The 19226-nt window shown below is 46.4% G+C and overlaps 4 protein-coding genes across 11 annotated transcripts in view; 3 read left to right on the forward strand and 1 right to left on the reverse strand.

Moving 5' to 3' along the window:
* The window catches only part of LOC309400166 (uncharacterized protein), a 189538-nt gene that overhangs the window by 70393 nt on the left and 99919 nt on the right, over positions 1–19226 (forward strand). The gene's annotated exons all lie outside the window — the stretch shown is intronic.
* On the forward strand, positions 430–2833 carry LOC309400200 (cystatin-like). The gene is made up of 3 exons (XM_081968595.1): positions 430–751; positions 1468–1593; positions 2436–2833. The coding sequence occupies exons 1-3, from the start codon at positions 527–529 to the stop codon at positions 2511–2513; spliced, it is 429 nt and encodes a 142-aa protein (XP_081824721.1). The 5' UTR covers positions 430–526; the 3' UTR covers positions 2514–2833.
* On the forward strand, positions 5305–8036 carry RXFP4 (relaxin family peptide/INSL5 receptor 4). Its single transcript, XM_081968561.1, has 2 exons — positions 5305–5463; positions 6320–8036. The coding sequence occupies exon 2, from the start codon at positions 6772–6774 to the stop codon at positions 7969–7971; it is 1200 nt and encodes a 399-aa protein (XP_081824687.1). The 5' UTR covers positions 5305–5463; positions 6320–6771; the 3' UTR covers positions 7972–8036.
* Positions 16092–19226, reverse strand: part of ARHGEF2 (Rho/Rac guanine nucleotide exchange factor 2) — a 164697-nt gene continuing 161562 nt past the window's right edge. For all 8 annotated transcript variants that reach the window (XM_081968502.1, XM_081968503.1, XM_081968504.1 and 5 more), the window contains one exon: positions 16092–18526. In XM_081968502.1, the coding sequence (XP_081824628.1) occupies positions 18441–18526 (86 nt within the window). In that variant the 3' untranslated portion in view covers positions 16092–18440. The remainder of the gene's footprint in view (positions 18527–19226) is intronic.

Raw genomic sequence — 19226 nt, forward strand, 5'->3', positions numbered from 1 at the left:
GTAAACCATGCAGAATCAGAGGTGAGTTGATCCTGGTTTGTCCCACTTCAGCCGAACCGGTAGTGGGGGCAGCGGGAGGCTTCGCCCACCCGTCCGGACGCATCTGCCCATGCGCAGAAGCGTTGCCCATGAGCGGGCAGGCGAGCACGAGCGAACTGGTAGTGAACTGGCTAGCAACTCACCAGGGTGCAGGATGGTTAGTCTAATCTCAGTTAAGGCAGCAAAAGAGGTGGAATGGGGTTATGGGTTGGGTGTGTTGGCGATATCAGGGTTGGATCAGCAGGTCATATGAACACAGCTCTTATCTCCCCATTATTGACTTAATAATTCATATTTGATCTCTGGGCAAATCATGATGGGCAAATAAGAGTCAGATAACGATCTGCAAACATTCCCAGGCTTCGCTGCCCTCCCTGGACTATATCTGTGCCCACCGTGCCAGGTTGGTTCAGTGCGACTGTCGGGGTTGACTGCTTGCTCTACTTGTGCCCTTGCCAGTCTCTCTCTCTGCTCTCTCACCAGCCTCATGGCGCGCTCCCAGCTGCCTTGCCCTCTCTTCCTCCTCTGCTCCCTCCTGCTGCTGCCCTCGATGCTGCTGGCGGAGGTGGGAATACCTGGGGGCCTTTTCCCCGAGGACGTCACAAGTGAGGGGGTGAAGGAAGCCGCCGCCTTTGCCGTGCAGCAATACAACGAGGGCAGCCAAAACGCCAACTATTTCAAGGAGCTGAGAATTATGAAGGCAGAGGCCCAGGTATGTGTGTCCCTGATACAATCGGGGTAGGTGGGCAGCCTCAGTGGGTCGCTGGGGTCCTTGATAGGCCCTGAGCTTGATTCTTTCCTTGAAGACATTTCATTACCAAGCTAGATAACGTCATCAATGCACTGGTTTTGGGAAAGAGCTCTGGAAACGATGGAGGGGATAATGGAGGGTGGGGGCTGGAGGAGGTTTAGGGGTAGGGGTTGCAGGGACGGACTTCAACTCCCGGGATTCTCCAGCCAGCAGGGAGTTGAAGTCCACAAGTCTTAAAGTTGCCAAGTTTGGGGACCTCTGCTCTAAAGTGTCTTGAGAAAATTGTAAACTGAAAATTGTAAACGGTCTGTTTGATAACAGAATATTTCCTGCTGAACTGATCTTCTTGCTCTCAAACTACCTTACTTCCCCGAAAATAAGACAGGGTCTTCTTTTCTTTTGACCCCTGAAATAAGCACTTGGCCTTATTTTTGGGGAGGTCGTATTCTTTTTGAGGTGCAGGAGGCGGCGAGCGTGGTCACCTCATGGCTGCTGCTGTCCTCCAATATTTTTGGGGAGGGCTTATTATCCAGGGAAGTCTTATTTTCGGGAAAACAGGGTACATAATCCTTCCAAGGTTGCAACTGATGAAATTAAGCAGGGTTCATAAGGTATGTATCCTTCTTACTTTTTGCTGTAATTACCTAATTCTCATGGTACCTATTTTTAAAATCCAGGTGGTTTCAGGCATGAAATACTATCTTACGGTGGAAGTGGGGAAAACCGTGTGTGAAAAGAGCAGTGGGCCAATGCCCTTCAGCGAGATCCAGAAATGTGAGCTGGCGCCACGTGATGAGCAAGAGGTGAGATTAGATGCCAAAATGCTGGTTCTATTTTTGCAGCTGGATTGAGGAAGTCTGCCTCGTCTCAGCTTAGCAACCACTTCTCTAAACCAAGTTTGGACCACGTTCCTCCAGGCCTTCCTCTCATCTACCATCCCCCGGAGTCCATTGAAGCTCACACCAACTGCTTCCGTGACTCCATCCAGCCATCTCCTTCTCTGCCGTCTCCTTCTTCTTCTTTTGCCCTCCATCGTTCCCAGCATGAGGCTCTTCTCCAGGGAGTCCTTCTTCCTTCTCCTTAGGTGGCCAAAGTCTTTGAGTTTCCTCTTCAGGATCTGGCCTTCTAAAGAGCAGCCAGGGTTGATCTCCTCTAGGACTGACCGGTTGGATGGCCTTGCAGTCCAAGGGACTCAATGCAGGAGTCTTCTTCTCCAGCACCAGAGTTCAAAGGCCTCCATTCTTTGGCGCTCAGCCTTCCTTATGGTCCAATAATTCGTTAGTTCATTTCAGGAGTGTGAAGATCTGTCCGTGAATCCCAGAGACTGTGTGCCCAGAGTCTTTCCTTGCACAGCGCCTCATTTGGGAAAATATTGACATGGCAGCTCTCCAAGCTAGATAAGGTCTGTGGCCATAAATCTTCCTTTGAAAGACTGTTTACCAGGCCTTGGCTGACGGTGAAGGAGAGGAATTCCCATTCGTTCAATAAAAGGGGGTTTGTCGGGACCAGGACTCTCTCTGCCTCCTGCTTTTTGGGTCAGAATGGACAGCATTTTTGTCAGCACATTCAATTTGTTTCCAAGATTTTTAACGAAACCTACTTTAAGCACTGACTCTCTGGGTTTTTCTCTTTTGTTCCCTTCCAGAAACTGACCTGCAACTTTCAGGTCTGGTCCCGTCCTTGGCTGAAGGAGATGGAGGTGTTGAGCTCGAGCTGTTTCTAATCTGGATGACTGAGGTGGACCTCACGGGCCGAGAACAACGTGGGCAAATCCTTCTGAACGTGGGTCCAGCTGCCAAGAAACCTCATGGGTGCAGCCTGGTTTCTTCCAATCAAGATCCCATGGATGGCCGTTTGCAAATCATGAATGAAATGGTTCATTGAAGTCCAAATTCACCTTTTCTGAGTTTCTGGAATTGTTCCATGACATACATGGGGTCCCTTTGTCTCACTCCTCAATTCCGTCCTCTTTTCTATCCTCTTCGGGAAGACGAATCAAGATTTTGTTAATTCGGTTAGTCTTAATAAAGCTATCATCACGTATGTCCAGGCGTGTATTCCTTTCTTCTCTAAATCCCACCCAGCCTTCCAATTTTCACACCCACAGCACGGTGACACTATGGCTTGTTCAAGAAAACAGGAGTGCAGAGAAGAGCAACAGAGAGGATTAGGGGCCTGGAGGCTAAAACATATGAAGACGGTTGCAGGAATTGGGTATGTCTAGTTTAATGAAAAGAAGGACCAGGGGAGACAGGATAGCAGTCTTCCAGTATCTCAGGGGTTGCCCCAAAGAAGAGGGAGTCAAACTATTCTCCAAGGCACCTGAGGGAAGAACAAGAAGCAATGGGTGGAAACTAATCAAGGAGAGAAGCAACTTAGAACTAAGGAGAAATTTCATTTTTTAAAAATATATTTTTATTATTTTTACATTTAAAACAATGCAGTACCGTGAAGTCAAAGTGACCATACAATCACATTATATGCAATTAGTCTCATCCATTGATTATTAGCCTACTTAGTGCATTATCTATCCTTCTGTCCAATCACAGTATTTACAGTTTGTTCCAGTCTTGTCACCTTGTCTTATACCAATCATAAAATCAGTTCCAGACTTCAGAATATTCTGATTCCCCTTTATTTTTAAGTTCAAGAGTGAGCCTATCAGCTTCTACACAGGCCAAATTTTTTCTGATTATATCTGGCTCTCATGGTGTATTTTCTTTTTTCCAATATTGTGCATAGGTTATGCGAGCCGCAGTTAGTACATGCTCCAACCATGATTGAATCATTTTCCAATATCTTTTTGCCTCATTGCATGTCCACCACATATGATAAAAAGTGCCTGGTGTTTTTTTACACTTCCAACAATTTGGGGCCAGATTTTTAAACATTTTGGAGAGCCGTGCTGGGGGGAGATGCCATCTGTAGAACATCTTATAAAGATTTTCTTATACGCCGTAGCCATTGTTAGTTTCCGATTAAATATCCAAAGTTTTTCCCACTTAGCCAATTCCACATTATAACTGAGCTTGTCGATCAGAAAGGTTGGAAGTTTGGCAGTTTGAATCCCAAACGCCGCGTAACGGAGTGAGCTCCCGTGACTGGTCCCAGCTTCTGCCAACCTAGCAGTTCGAAAGCAGGTAAAAAATGCAAGTAGAAATATAGGAACCATCTTTGGTGGGAAGGGAACAGCCTTCCGTGCGCCTTTGGCATTGAGTCATGCCGGCCACATGACCACGGAGACGTCTTTGGACAGCGCTGGCTCTTGGGCTTTGAAAAGGAGATGAGCAGCGCCCCCTAGAGTCAGGACTCTGGAACGATTAGCAGATATGTGCAAGGGGAACCTTTACCTTATTCTCTTTAACCACTAGAGGGTGCTATTCAACACGCTAAAGGAAGAAGCAGCCCAGTATATTCCATTTAATTAAAAAATGGGACTTTTATTTCTAAAATTGGTTACAATCCTAAAAAGCTAAGATTGAGAAAATTAAAGCATTGGTGGAAAGTAAATTGTATATGATTCACGTGGAATGAACATGAACGAAAAGAAAAAAAACCATTGGAAATTCAAGAGAAGAAGTGAGGCTAGAATATGGAAGTTGTTGGGTTAAAGGCAGCATCTGGTTTCTTACAGATTAACAGAGTTGGAAGGGACCTTGGAGGTCATCTAGTCCAATCTCCCGCCCAAGCAGGAGACCCTACACCATTTATGACAGATGGCAGTCCAGTCTCTTCTTGAAAGCCTCCAGGGATGAAGCTCCCACAACTTCCGAAGGCAACATCTGCTCCATGGGTTGATTGTTCTCCCCGTCAGAAAATTCCTCCTTATTTGCAGGTTGAATCTCTCCTGGATCAGTTTCCATCCATTCTTCCTTCTCTGGCCTTCGGGGGCTTGGAATACCTTGAGAAACATCAAGTTGGCCACACCCATCCACCCGGTCATTACGCAGATCGTATTAGTGGTCCCTGGGATTTAAAATTATGAATTTAGTGGTCCCTGAGGTCTGAAAGATTGGTGACCCCTGGTCTAATCCACATGGAGGTCTTGCTATCTTGTCTTGGGATGCCAAGCGTACATCTCCTTTTGCACCACTCGTAGCTTCGGTATCGATTGTGAGGTTAGTGTCTTGTGTTTCGCCGGCATACGTCATAACAACAGATTGTGCACCAACCTGTAGCCAGCATCAACCCGCCTAGAAAATATTTGCTTCAGGTTAGCGTCCCGAAGCTCGCTCCATTAACGGCTTGCCTGTCCAGTTGGAGATCAGGGGAGTGCCACGGGCGTGCCAGGCAAGGACAAGCAGTTCCCTTGCCCTGCCCACTTGGCAGAAAGGCCGTCCTTGGTCTCAAGCGAGGTGTGGCGAGCGAGTCCCGGACTCAGATTGACGGTCCCTTTCTCTTTTTTCCAGCAAGTCCTCGGCTTCGGCTCCAGCGAGGATTTGGATACTGAAAGGAAAGCTAAAAGCTGGAGTTTCTTGGGTTTTGTTTTTTTATCAAAAGGGTGAAAAGGAAGAGAAGACTGGAGGCCTGGAAGCAGCACCCTTGAGCCTGCGGGGCGCAGTGGTTAAGAGTGCAATAACTGCAGGCTACTTCTGCTGATCACCGGCTGACAGCAGTTTGACAGATCGAATCTCACCAGGTCGAAAGTTGACTCAGCCTTCCCTCCTTCCGAGGTGGGTAAAATGAGGACCCAGATTGTTGGGGGGGGCAAGAGGAAGACTCTGTAAACCGCTTAGAGAGGGCTGGAAAGCACTGTGAAGCGGGATATAAGTCAAGTGCTACTGCTATTGCCCTTCCTTCCTTCCTTCCTTCCTTCCTTCCTTCCTTCCTTCCTTCCTTCCTTCCTTCCTCCTTCTCTCCCTCCCTCTTTCCTTAGAGAGGGCTGCAAAGCACTGTGAAGCAGTATATAAGTCTGTTATTGCTATTTTCCTTCCTTCCTTCCTTCCTTCCTCTCTTCCTCTCCCATTCCTTCCTTCCTTCCTTCCTCTCCCCTTCCTTCCTTCCTTCCTTCCTCTCCCCTTCCTTCCTTCCTTCCTTCCTTCCTTCCTTCCTTCCTTCCTTCCTTCCTTCCTTCCTTCTTTCCTTCCTTCCTTCCCCAGGATTACTGGCTGTCAGCAGTTTGGCAGATCAAATCTGACCAGGCTTAAGGTTGACTCAGCCTTCTGTCCTTCCGAGGTGGGTAAAATGAGGACCCAGATGGTTGGGGGCAAAAGGCTGACTCTGTAAACCACTTAGAGAGGGCACCATGAAGCGGGATATAAGTCTAAGTGCTGTTGCTAACTTAACAACAGGGGTGATTCACTTAACAACGGAGGCAAGAAAGAACATAAAATGGGGCAAAATTCATTAAACAAATGTCTGACTTAACAACAGACATGTTGGGCTCAGCTGTGGTCGTAAGTCGAGGACTACCTCTATCGATTCTGTTCTCTTCTGAAAGCAGGGAGGGGGAGCAAGAACTGGGAACCGCTGGCCAAGGGGTAACTTCTGTTCTTCTTTCATTTTTGTTTTTCCTTCCTTCCTTCCTAGAGAGAAGCTGGATTGCTTCCTGCCCTCCCACCTTTGCCACCGAGGCCACAAGCTCTTTGCCAGCCTTCGCAAAAGGGCCGGCTCCCGTCCGCCCGTCAGCGAGCAGGGTCTCCTGCGGGCCTTTCGCGAGGTCCCAGAGGCCGGGGCTTGCGAAGAACACGCCACTCTGCTCAGGTTGGGGGCAAGACGCTGACTCTGTAAACCGCTGAGAGAGGGCTGTGAAGCCCAGTGAAGCGGGATATAAGTCTAAGGGCTATTGCTCTCCTTGTGCTCACGCCTCCGATTTCCTTGCAAGCGAGGCAGGCGGGCCGCTCCGGAGAGAGTCTCCTTCTGGAAGATCTGAACAGATACTTTCTTGGGAAAATACGACAGCTTCATCCCAGCGTCAGCTGTGCGATGATCAGAGGGCCTGTGATAAAACACCTTTCAGGGAATCCGTTTCGGCTCCCAAGATGACCGTGAACGGGCTTGGGGATCCCGCTGGGAATGTCAGTGTCGCAAACGGCACCCCGATGGGGACATTGGACTTGTTCAGCAATGACGTCGCCTTGGTCTCGCCGGAGGTTTCATTTGGCCTACGGATCTTCATCACCACGGTCTACCTGTTGGTGTGCGCGGCGGGCCTCTTGGGAAACAGCCTGGTGATGTACCTGATCTGGATCCAGAAGGAGAGGTCTGTGGCCACCATCAACATCATGGTCTTTGGGCTCGCCGCCGCCGACTTCCAGTTCTCCCTAATGCTGCCTTTCTGGGCCACAGAGGTGGCGCTGGATTTCCAGTGGCCCTTCGGCCACGCCATGTGCAAAGTCGTCCCTTCCCTGACCCTCCTCAGCATCTATGCCAACGTCTTCTTGCTCACCGCCATGGCGGTCAGCCGCTACTGGTCGGTAGTCTCCGCGATGAAGGAAGGGCTCAGGATGACACCCCGAGCGACCAAGTGCATCACGGCCGGCCTTTGGGCCGTGGCAGTGGGAGCCACCGTGCCGACAACCATCTACGCCCGAGTGGAACGGATTGCTGGGGTGGAACTCTGCCTCTTCCAATTCCCCAGCCCGTATCACTTGGGGATCTACCAGCTCCAGAGGGTGGTCTTCGCCTTTGTCATCCCTTTGGTGGTCATCTTGACTTCCTACCTCCGGCTCCTCCAGTTCCTCAAACGTCACCACCTTCCCAGCCGCAGCCCAACGCGGCATAACCAAGTTGCCTCCACCGTCCGCCTAGTGGTCAGCTGCTTCTTTGTCTGCTGGGTCCCTAACCACGTGGTCACTCTCTGGGGCGTTCTGGTGAAATTCGGGGCTCTGCCCATGGACGACACCTTCCACTACCTCCACACTTACGTCTTCCCGCTGACCACTTGCTTGGCTCACGTCAACAGCTGCCTCAACCCTATTTTCTACTGTCTCATCCGCCGGGAGTTCCAAGAAGCGATGAAGGATACCTTCCGCAGGCTGTCCTCCATCGCCTCCTACCAGCTGTTCTCCTCCCACAAGGTCTGGGAGGAAGGGGCGCTGGAGGTCCTGCCTCTCAGCCCCTCCAATCTCCCCCACCATCCTCAAAGCGGAGCAAAGGAAGATACGGCCTTCTCTAGCATCTTGGTAGCGGAGAAAGCAGACTCTGCTGCAGCTGGAGGAGTAGCATCTTCTGGACCGTGAGGAAGGCTGCTTCGGACCTGAGCCAAATCCCATGATCGTAATTCCAAAGGGGCTTTATGAAAACTGTGCAACTGGGGACAGGCGTTAGAATTGGAACTCAGCTTCAGTTTCTTAAGCGTGCAAGAATGAATGAATGTTTTCTCCTGCAGTGAGTCATGGCCTCCTCTTCTCCCAGACATATGGAATGGAATGGAATGGAACAGAATAGAAATAGAAATAGAAATAGAAATGGAATGAAATGAAATGGAATAGAATAGGAATAGGAATAGGAATAGGAATAGGAATAGGAATAGGAATAGGAATAGGAATAGGAATAGGAATAGTAATAGAAATAGAATAGAATAGAATAGAATAGAATAGAATAGAATAGAATAGCAGAGTTGGAAGGGACCTTGGAGGTCTTCTAGTCCAACACCCTATTTAAGCAGGAAAACTTACACCACTTCAGACAGATGGCTATCCAGCATCTTCTTAAAAACTTCCAGTGTTGGGGCATTCACAACTTCTGGAGGCATTTTCTGTTCCACTGATTAATTGTCCTCACTGTCAGGAAATTCCTCCTCGGTTCTAAGTTGCTTCTCTCCTTGATTAGTTTCCACCCATTGCTTCTTGTCCTGCCCTCAGGTGCTTTGGAGAACAGTTTGACTCCCTCTTCTTTGGGGCAGCCCCTGAGATACTGGAAGGCTGCTATCATGTCTCCCCTGGTCCTTCTTTTCATTAAACTAGACATACCCAGTTCCTGCAATCGTTCTTCATATGTTTTAGTCTCCAGTCCCCTAATCCTCTTTGTTGCTCTTCTGTGATCCAGTCTAGTTCTCAATTCCTGCTTATCTTTCACACACACGCTCCTCTTTGTTTCCTGCTGTCCAGGTGTGCAGAGGCATCTCTGAACTGCACCCAAGAGGAAGGAAGGACACGTTCTCCATACCTTTCCCTCGGAGGAGGATGCTTGGGTGGGAAACTCACCTGATGCTGCTGAAGTTCAACATCTTTGCTTTTGGCAAAAAAAAAAGGGTCAGGAAGGACTTTGGCAAGGTGGGGCAATGTACAGCAGGGATGTGTGTGTTGAGGATGCGCTGGGTATTTACACAACACCACACCCATCGCCGAAGAGCCAGGCCAGGCCACCTGCCAGGACGGTTTTGGACACAAAAGCTTCAAGGAAGCCAAAAGTCAGAAATTTCAGGTGTGTTGATTGGACTTTTGTGAACATTAGCCAAGCTAAATATGAGACTCTAGAAAGAGTGCAGAGAAGAGCAACCAGGATGATGAGGGGACTGGAGGCTAAAACATACGATGAACGGTTGCAGGAACTGGGCCTGGCTGGTCTAGGGAAGAGAAGGACCAGGGGAGACAGGAGAGCATCTTCCAATATTGGAGGGGCTGCCCCAGAGAGGAGGAAGGGGGTCAAGCTATTCTCCAAAGCCCCTGAAGGCCAGAGAAGGAATAATGGATGGAAACTGACTAAGGAGAGATTCAAGCTGGAAATAAGGAGGAATTTCCTGATAGGGAGAACAATCAACCCATGGAACAGAAGTTGCCTTCGGAAGTTGTGGGAGCTTCATCCCTGGAGGCTTTCAAGAAGAGACTGGACTGCCCTCTGTCAGAAATGGTGTAGGGTCTCCTGCTTGGGCAGGGGGTTGGACTCGATGACCTACAAGGTCCCCTTCCAAATCTGTAAATCTGTAAATGAAACCTCCACTTTCTGGGACAGTCCACCTGCAAATCATCTAGTAGATGGATGCAAATGGCTCCCTATTTGGACTTGGTGGCCCAGTGGTTAGAGTGCAGTACTGCAGGCTACTTCTGCCGACTGCTGGCTGCCTGCAATTTGGCAGCTGAAATTTCACCAGGACTCAAGGTTGACTCAGCCTTCCGTCTTCCCGAGGTGGGTAAAATGAGGACCCAGATTGTTGGGGGCAAGAGGCTGACTTAGAAAGGGCTATAAAGGCTTTGTGAAGCGGCATATAAGTCTAAGTGCTATTCCTTCCTTCCTTCCTTCCTCCCTCCCTCCCTCCTAAAGGTTGACTCATCCTTCCGTCCTTCCGAGGTTGGTAAAATGAGGACCCAGATTGTTGGGGGCAAGAGGCTGACTCTGCAAACCACTTAGAGAGGGCTGAAAAGCACTGTGAAGTGGTTTAGAAGTGCTATTGCTATTCCTTCCTTCCTTCCTTCCTTCCTTCCTTCCTTCCTTCCTTCCTCCCTCCCTCCCTCCCTCCCTCCCTCCCTCCTTCCCAGTGGTTAAAATGCAGCATTGGGGGCTAATTCTGCTGACTACCAGGAGTTCCATCCTGACTAACTCAACGTTGACTCAGCCTTCCGTCCTTCCAAGGTCGGTAAAAGGAGGAACCCAGATTGTATGGGGCAAGAGGCTGACTCTGTCAACCGCTTAGAGAGGGCTGAAGAAGCGGTATATAAGTCTAAGTGCTATTTCTATTGCTGGTGCCTTTCTCAGATGCCTCCGCTTGGGCTCCACTCACAGAGGCTTGTAAGTGGCGGTGACGGGTCGGAAAATGGCTCTCCCAGGTTCCGTGTTGTTGCAGAGGAATTAAAAACAGAACTTGTTTTTACATGGCTGCCTGCTGTGAACTGCGGAGCACTTAAGGGGAGGATCCACCCAGGCCAAAGTCACAACCTGGGCCTTCCCAAGGGAGAAACAGCCGTAATCCGGTTTTGAGCAAACACAATAAACCCAGTTTTTGGTTACCTTTGTAGAGTTAATTAAAATGTTATGAGAGTCAAAACAGAAATATAGATTTCTGGGTGAGTGGGTGGGAGGGACACCGACATTCCTTCCCTTCCCTCTTCTTCACTCCTCTTCCCTTCTCTTCTCTTCCCATCCCTTCCCTTCTCTCTTCCCTTCCATTCTCTCCTTTCCCTTCTCTTCCCTCCTATTCCCATTCCTTCCATTCTCTTCTTTTCCCATCCCTTCCATTCTCTCCTTTTCCCTTCTCTTCCCTCCTTTTCCCATTCCTTCTCTTCCTTTCCCTTCTCTTCCCATCCCTCCCTTCCCTTCAGGAGACTCTACACCATTTCTGAGGGCAGTCCAGTCTCTTCTTGAAAGCCTCCAGGGATGAAGCTCCCACAACTTCCGAAGGCAACTTCTGTTCCGTGGGTTGATGGTTCTCACTGTCAGAAAATCCCTCCTTATTTCTAGGTTGAATCTCTCCTTGTTCAGCTTCCATCCATTCTTCCTTCTCTGGCGTTCAAAGGTGCTTTGGAGAATAGCTTGACCACCTCCTCCTCTCTGGGGCAGCCCCTCAAATATTGGAAGATGCTCTCCTGTCTCCCCTGGTCCTTCTCTTCCCTAGACCAGCCATGCCCAGTTCCTGCAACTGTTTTTCATATGTTATAGTCTCCACTCCCTTCATCATCCTGGTTGCTCTTCTCTGCACTCTTTCTAGAGTCTCAACCTCTTTTCTATAATGTGGGGACCAAAACTGGATGCAGGACTCCAGGTGTGGCCTTACTAAGGCTTTACAGAGTGGTATCAGTACCTCCCTTGATCTTGATTGTATCCCTCTGTTAATGCAATTTAGGATTGCATTGGCTTTTTTGGCTGCTGGCTCCTATTTAGCTGGTTGTCCACTAAGACTCCCAGATCCCTCTCCCAGTCACTGCTATTAAACCTGGTTTCACCCAGTCTCTATATGTGTCCTTTGGGGTTTTCTTGCCTAAGTGTAAGACTTCACTTCTCTCTACGTTGAATTTCATTTTGTTAGAGAGGGCCAAATATAGTTAACTTTCCAGAGTCGGAAGGGACATTGGAGGTCATCAATCTTTAAACCCACTAGTGATGGGTTGGCCTGAGACGATGAATTTCAGAGGATTGTGAGTTCTAGTCCTGCTTTAGGCATGAAAGCCCGCTGGGTGACTTTGGGCCAATCACCAGGAGATGGTGAGTTCTAGTCCCACCGTAGGCGTATCCTTCTATCAGCCCATTTGAAAGCTAAACCTAATGTATGCTTCTTTAGTTTCTTGTTAGAACAAATTAATTCGTTAATTCGTTCCTGACTTTGGTCTGTTTGGGAGACATTATTTAAACTCAGCTAGTGAATTAATCGAATTCTGTGTTTGCACAATATATTTCATTAAAACAACCGGTGAGCTCCATTTGCACAACACACTCCAAGCGCCCAGCAAACGAACCAAGTCTGAAGTTAATAAAAATGTAACAGATTGTGCAAATACAGCCTCAGTCCTAATAAAAATACATCTAAGGATGAAGCACCCGTTGCTAAGGAAGGCTCAGCTCTACTATATAAATGAATAAACCAATCAATCGAATGAAATATATTTGAAACAACCAAGAGAGGTTGTTATAGCTATAGTTTATGCGCTATGCATTGGCTCGGAATAAATTGCAGATTTTGCCCAAGGAACATGCATGGAAGACTTTTTCTTTTCTTTTCGAATAAGTAATTGTAATTAAACTTTTTACAAAACAAAACGTAAAAAACCAAATTCAACATTCATTTTTCCCATTCCTAAGACATCAGGATATCCCATTTTGTTTATCATCTTACCTACTTCCCATTCGTTTTACATTTACCGATTTCTTCTTTACATTTATAACTCCTGTAACCTAATGTTTACATATATAAATATTCTACTTTCATTCGTGATTCCTATTCTCTAACCACTGATACCATTTATCCCATGCTGTATAATATTCTTTATCTTCTTTATCTTGCAGTTTAAAAGTTAATTTGACCATTTCCATGCAATCCATTATTTTTTTAATTATCGTGTTTTCGGAGGGTATGCTGTCTAATTTCCAATTTTGGGCGTCTGTTATTCTTGCTGCTGTCCATCTGTGAATTATGATATACAATACAATACAATAGTAGAGTTGGAAGGGACCTTGGAGGTCTTCTAGTCCAACCCCCTGCCTAGGCAGGAAACCCTATACCGTTTCAGGCAAATGGCTATCCAACATCTTCTTAAAGACTTCCAGTGTTTTCTTCTTAAAGACTTCCAGTGTTGGGGCATTCACAACTTCTGGAGGCAACTTCTGTTCCACTGATTAATTGTTCTCACTGTCAGGAAATTTCTCCTCAGTTCTAAGTTGCTTCTCTCCTTGATTAGTTTCCACCCATTGCTTCTTGTTCTACTCTCAGGTGCCTTGGAAAATAGTTTGACTCCCTCTTCTTTGTGGCAACCCCTGAGATATTGGAAGACTGCTATCATGTCTCCCCTAGTCCTTCTTTCTATTAAACTAGACATACCCAGTTCCTGCAACCGTTCCTCATATGTTTTAGTCTCCAGTCCCCTAATCCTCTTTGTTCCTCTTCTCTGCACTCTTTCTAGAGTCTCCACATATTTTTTACATCGTGGCGACCAGAACTGAATGCAGTATTCCAAGTGTGGCCTCACCAAGGCATTATAAAGTGGTATTAACCCTTCACATGATCTTGATTCTATCCCTCTGTTTATGCAGCCTAGAACTGTGTTGGCTTTTTTGGCAGCTGCTGCACACGGCTGGCTCTTATTTAAATGGTTGCCCACTAGGACTCCGAGATCCCTTTCACAGTTACTACTACTGAGCAAGGTACCACCTATATCACTGATTTCCTTTCCAAACGTTCCTCTAATTATCCCTAACAAAAACACCTCCGCTTTAAATTGGATTTGAAGGCCTGTCATTTCTTGCACCCAAATTCTGATTTTACTCCAATATTTCCTCGCTTCCGGACAAGTCCACCACATGTGGAAGTATGGACCGTGGCCATGTTTACATTTCCAGCATCTGGGGCTCACATTTGGGTAAATTTTTGCCAGTCTGGCTGGTGCTAGATGCCAACGAGGAAATATTTTATGTAAGTTTTCTTTGTATGAGGCCGACATGGTTAATTTATAATTTTGCATCCACAACTGTTCACACGGGAAACTTTTATAAGTATCGTCCGGTATTTACCAAACTAAGCTGAACTCGGTGTACCCAATCAGTCAGCGATGTTGGATTCCAGTGTTTGATATGACAGACCAAAGTCCATCAGGCTGACAGGTTCTTCCTCAACTTTTATAGTTCACACAGCTGAGAAGAGAAACTTAGGAAGTGGAGCACAGCTGGTTTCCCCAGCCTGCTTTGATGCTTCAAGGAGAAATTGGTTTCGCTTGCAATCTCCTTGCAATACTGCACAACAGCAAACCGACAAAGGTAGCTTGCAATCCCCCCACTTCTGAAGATAATCTTGCACGCCAGGCGTGTCTCCCCGCGAGGCCTTGGTCCTTTCCACCATCGGTGGCTTTTCTGCACAACTTTTGCAACACTTCCGCAGTGTCCTTCCCCTGAAGAGAGAGGCCCTAGGTCTCTGCCTTACTCTTTGGGCAGTGTGAGAATTTCATCCACGTTTCTCTAAAAAGGGGGAAGTTGGCTTTTTTGTCACACATATCTACAGTAGAATATAGAACAGAGTTGGAAGGGACCTTGGAGGTCTTCTAGTCTAGCCCCATGCTTGAGCAGGAGAGCCTGTTGTTGTTAGCTGCAAACCCCATGGATAACATTCTTCCTGTCCTCTACCGTCCTCTGGAGTCCATTTAAGCTCACACCGACTGCTTCGGTGACAAAACATGATCCACTGGAGAAGGGAATGACAACTCACTCCAGTATCTGCCATAAAACCCCATGGCTACTACTCCATTTCAGACAAGTAGCTGTCCGATCTTTTCTTAAAAACCTCCAGTGATGAAGCCCGTACCACTTCTGGTGGCAAGCTGTTCCACTGGTTAATTGTCCTCACTGTCAGGAAATTTCTCCTTAGTTCCAGGTTGCTTCTCTCCTTGCTTAGTTTCCATCCGTTGCTTCTTGTCCTGCCCTCGGGGTGCTTTGCAGAATACGTTTTTATTCCACTGGGCGTTTTTAAGATGATGTTCCTTCGTCTGAAGTGGGGTAGGGTTTCCTGCCTAAACAGGGGGTTGGACTAGAAGACCTCCAAGGTCCCTTCCAACTCTTATTCTAAGTCAGGGGTGTCCAAACTTGGCAACTTTAAGACTTGTGGACTTCAACTCCTAGAACTCCCCAGCCAGCTCTGCTGGCTGGGGAATTCTGGGAGTTGAAGTCCACAAGTCTTAAAGTTGCCAAGTTTGGACACCCCTGTTCTAAGTAATAAGTTGAACCCCTCCTCTTTGTGGCAGCCCCCCAAATACTGGAAGACTGCTATCATGTCACCCTAGTCCTTCTTTTCTTTAGACTAGCCAGATCCAAATCCTGCAACCGTTCTTCAAATGTTTTCATCTCCAGCCTGGAGTTTCCTGAAGAAAAATACTGAAGACTTCCTTCCCTATTTCTTCCCTGGGAGACACGGAAAGAGACCTAAGAAATAAGGCTCTGAAGTGGGATGACCCCAATGGAGGACAGAACACTAGACTTCCCCCCAAGGTTGGACTAGATGACCCTCAAGGTACCAACGCCACGTTTTTGACTCTACAATTCTATAGCTCAAAGATGCCACATTCCTCCCCGGAGAATCTCCCCCGCAACGCTTTGCTTCTCTTGTACAATATTGCACTTCCTTGAAAGGCCGAACCTGCCTTCCCCAAATTGATCAGTCAAAAGGTGAATGTACTTCGTGGTGTATGCCCCCTCGCCTTCTAGCACTGATGAGGTTACCTAGTTGGGTCATGAAAAGTCTGGAAGGAAACAAGCAAGCTCTGAGAGCACCAAGGGCCGCACAGTCCTCCTCGGCCTTTGCGGGAGGAAACAACCCAAACAGAGGTGGCATTCATTAGGTTCTGACCGGTTCTGGAGAACCGGTAGCGGAAATTTTGAGTAGTTCGGAGAACCGGCAAATACCACCTCTGGCTGGCCACGCCCCCATCTATTCTCTGCTTCCCGAGTCCCAGCTGATCGGGAGGGAATGGGGATTTTGCAGTATCCTTCCCCTGCCACGCCCACCAAGCCACGCCCACCAAGCCACGCCCACAGAACTGATCATTTTAAAAAACTGAACCCAACCGCCAACCCTCTGCATCCCCCCCCTCCCCTCAGCAAAGCGGACACGCATTCTCGGTTTTGATATCTTTTAATTAAACTTTTCTGGTCCCCCCCCCCTTTTTTTTCTTTTACAAGTTAAATCAACAGGAAAAACAATAAACCATTTTTATCTCCTTCATATACATTTATATTAAAAAAAAAATCACTCTCCTTTGTTATTTAAAAAAAAGTCCTTCGTGGCACATTCTTTTTTTTTTTCTTCTTCTTTTTCTTTTTTAAACCTTTTCTGTTAAGAGGTGTTACTGGTCAGAATCGCAGGGATTTTTTTGTTTTAATCAATCAAAGAAGGAAAAAAATCTCTTTTTTAAGGGTTGAAAAGGAATTTTAAAAACGGCGAAAGCGAGAGAAATACGGATTGGAGGGCGTTTCCGTCAATAAAGGCGAAGGTTGTTGGCCATCCGAAGAGGCCTCGGACAATTTCCATCACCAAGCTGAGTTTTTTTTTCATTTTTTCACACATTTATTCTCTGCAGAAACTGGGACTGGAATTGGCCGAAATAGCAGCTTAGAGAGATGTGATTTTTTAAAAATTGTACAAGGATTGAGAGAGAGAACAAGAGACCCCCCTATTTGCACATTTCCTTCTTGTACTTTTATTTTTCATTTCTCCCAATGGGGGAGAATTTGGAATAACCGTCTCAACGAGAGATCAAAACCAAAACCAACTTTAGGAAAAATTGGTTTTTAGAAAGTAGATCTTTAGAAAAGGGTCTCCTGGGGTTTTTATTTTTATTTTTTGGTATTTGTTTCGAACCAGGCACACTCGGGCTATCCACGCTCAGCATGTGTGCAAGTTGTGTCGATGGCAATGTAAATAATAATAATAATAATCACATCTAGCTTTGTTTCCAATCAAGCTAGAACTCAGGCCAATTTCAAAATCAATTTCTAATCCCTGATGTTTTTCCCTGATACGTATTTTTAATGAAAAAAACTCCCTAAGCTTTGATTTTTAAAAAATGTCACTAAACCCCCCCTGAAAATTGTGGCATTGCTCCTACTCTCCCCCACCAATTAAAAAAAAACACCCAAAAATCTGAATTTTCATAGCACAATCTCAATTCCCAAATAGAGAAATATCTCTATTTGGCAATTGAGATTGTGCTATGAAAATTCAGATTTTTATAGGTCTGCAATACCAGCAATACATATACAGTAGAGGCCAAAACTGTGGAAATCTTTTTTGGGGGGGAAAGTGTATTTTTTAGATTTAATGGCTAATAACACCACTTTTTTGGGGAGGGGGGAGAGGGAAATAGTACCATAAAATTATATATCAATATATATACCATGGATACATAATTTTATGGTACTACTCCAAAAGAAAATGGTGTTATTAGCCATCAAACCTCAAAAATACACTTTCCCCCACAAAGGTTTCCACAAATTTGGTGAATTCAGGCTTGCAGGCAGAAAACATTTCCTTCCCTGGTGGAAAAAAAGGGGCTTCACTGCAATTTAGCTTGCAAAAAAAGATCTCTAGTTTTTTTTATTTTTAACCGGCCGTTTATTATGACATTGTTTCCACACAGGTATTGAGTGCTCATAGGTGGAAACATCTGCATTTCTACAGACCCCCAAATCTCTCTATTTTCCCAAAAACTCATTTAGTAAAATTAAGAGATTGAAAACACAGGCCTTAAAGCTAACCAAGTTTATGCTGTGGGTAAGAAGTCTGAATTGGATGTTTGCAAAGCGATTTATTTCTCTCTTGGGGGAAGAGCGAGAAGTCAGTCAAAACTCCTTCTTTTTTTGTGGGCAAACGTGGATTTCAAAAAAGGAAAAAGCTTCCCTCAACTAAACCAGGCTGGCAAAGTAGCTTGTGAAGCCGAAAAACACATCCAGATTCCCCAAGTTGACCGAGTCACACCTAATGTCAAAATTGGAAGGTCTTCTCCTGGTTCTTTTGGGGTGGAGGGGCTGACCAGCAATCTCACTACTCCTCCGCCCTGAATGTTCATAGAGAACCCCTGAAAGTGTTAAACAAAAGCAGAAACAACTTAAAAAAAAATAATTTAAAATATCTTCCATCAGGATGGGGCAGCTTCCACCCGTTTCCAAAATAAATAAAACTTAAACCGCAGGAAGTACAGTAGGAGTGGGGTTAGGGGCTCCAATCAGTCCCGACTCATCGGGATCCGGCGGGCATTTATGGTCCCCAGAATCCAGTAACACGAAGCCAGAGAAAGGAAGGTTCCTACCGCCCCGTTTGTTGACCCACCGGCGACGGTCCCTGGGGATGTGCAAGTCAACGGGCCGCACTTCACCCACTCTTGGGACACGCGTGTCCCTCTCCCCTCCCTCTCCCTCCCCCAGTCCAGCCCAAGGTTCACATGGGGTGGTCTCCCGCGTCCCTGAAACATCCTGGCATGTGGCTTCGATCCAAGAAAAGGGAGGGACGGGACCGGCAGGGGAGCAAGAGGTCCTTGGGTGGCTCGGGCCGTGCTAGGCAGCTCCCCACATCTGGGGCCATCTAACTGCCCAGGAGGTCTCCGTCACCGGCGCTGGTTTCCTGGACGCTCTCCACCTCCTCTGGAATATCCTGCATCCTCAGGAAATCTGAAAAAACAGCAAGAGGCATTCCTGGGTGGTGGAAGCGCTGCCTTCGCCGAGACTGCAGTGCTTCTGCCTTGTGTACAACGTAGAAAGTCCCGTTCTGTATTAATTAATTAATTAATTAATTAATTAATTAATTAATTAATTAAATGTATATCCCCGGTCCCCATCTTAGTATCCAGAACAGGTCTTTCTTTATCCACTTAGTTTTCGTTAGCCTCTGCTAACGTCGTCAAAGTGTAAAAACTACCATTGAAGAGATATACGCCTTTATGCATCGTGGGATCTCTCTCTCTCTCTCTCTTTATATATTTATATATCTATATATATCTATATATATCTATATATATCTATATATATCTATATCTATATCTATCTATCATCTATCTATCTATCTATCTATCTATCTATCTATCATCTATCTATCTATCTATCTATCTATCTATCTATCTATCTATCTATCTATCTATATATATATATATATATATATATATATATATAAAGTGCTTTGACAAAACACTTAATCATTCCCCTGGCTCAGCTGATAAGGGAGGAGAGCTTGTGGCTTAGAGGTTAATATAACTACTTAACATGTAAAAACAGCCCAAGTTCGAATCCCAGTAAGGGCATGGCTAGCTGATGAGAGCTAAATAGCTTGAAATAGATCTATATTAGTCTCCCTTTATTTATTTATCAGCAAAAA

Source organism: Natrix helvetica (assembly GCF_964273705.1).
Source record: "Natrix helvetica genome assembly, chromosome: 16".
Taxonomy (NCBI): Eukaryota; Metazoa; Chordata; class Lepidosauria; order Squamata; family Natricidae; genus Natrix; species Natrix helvetica.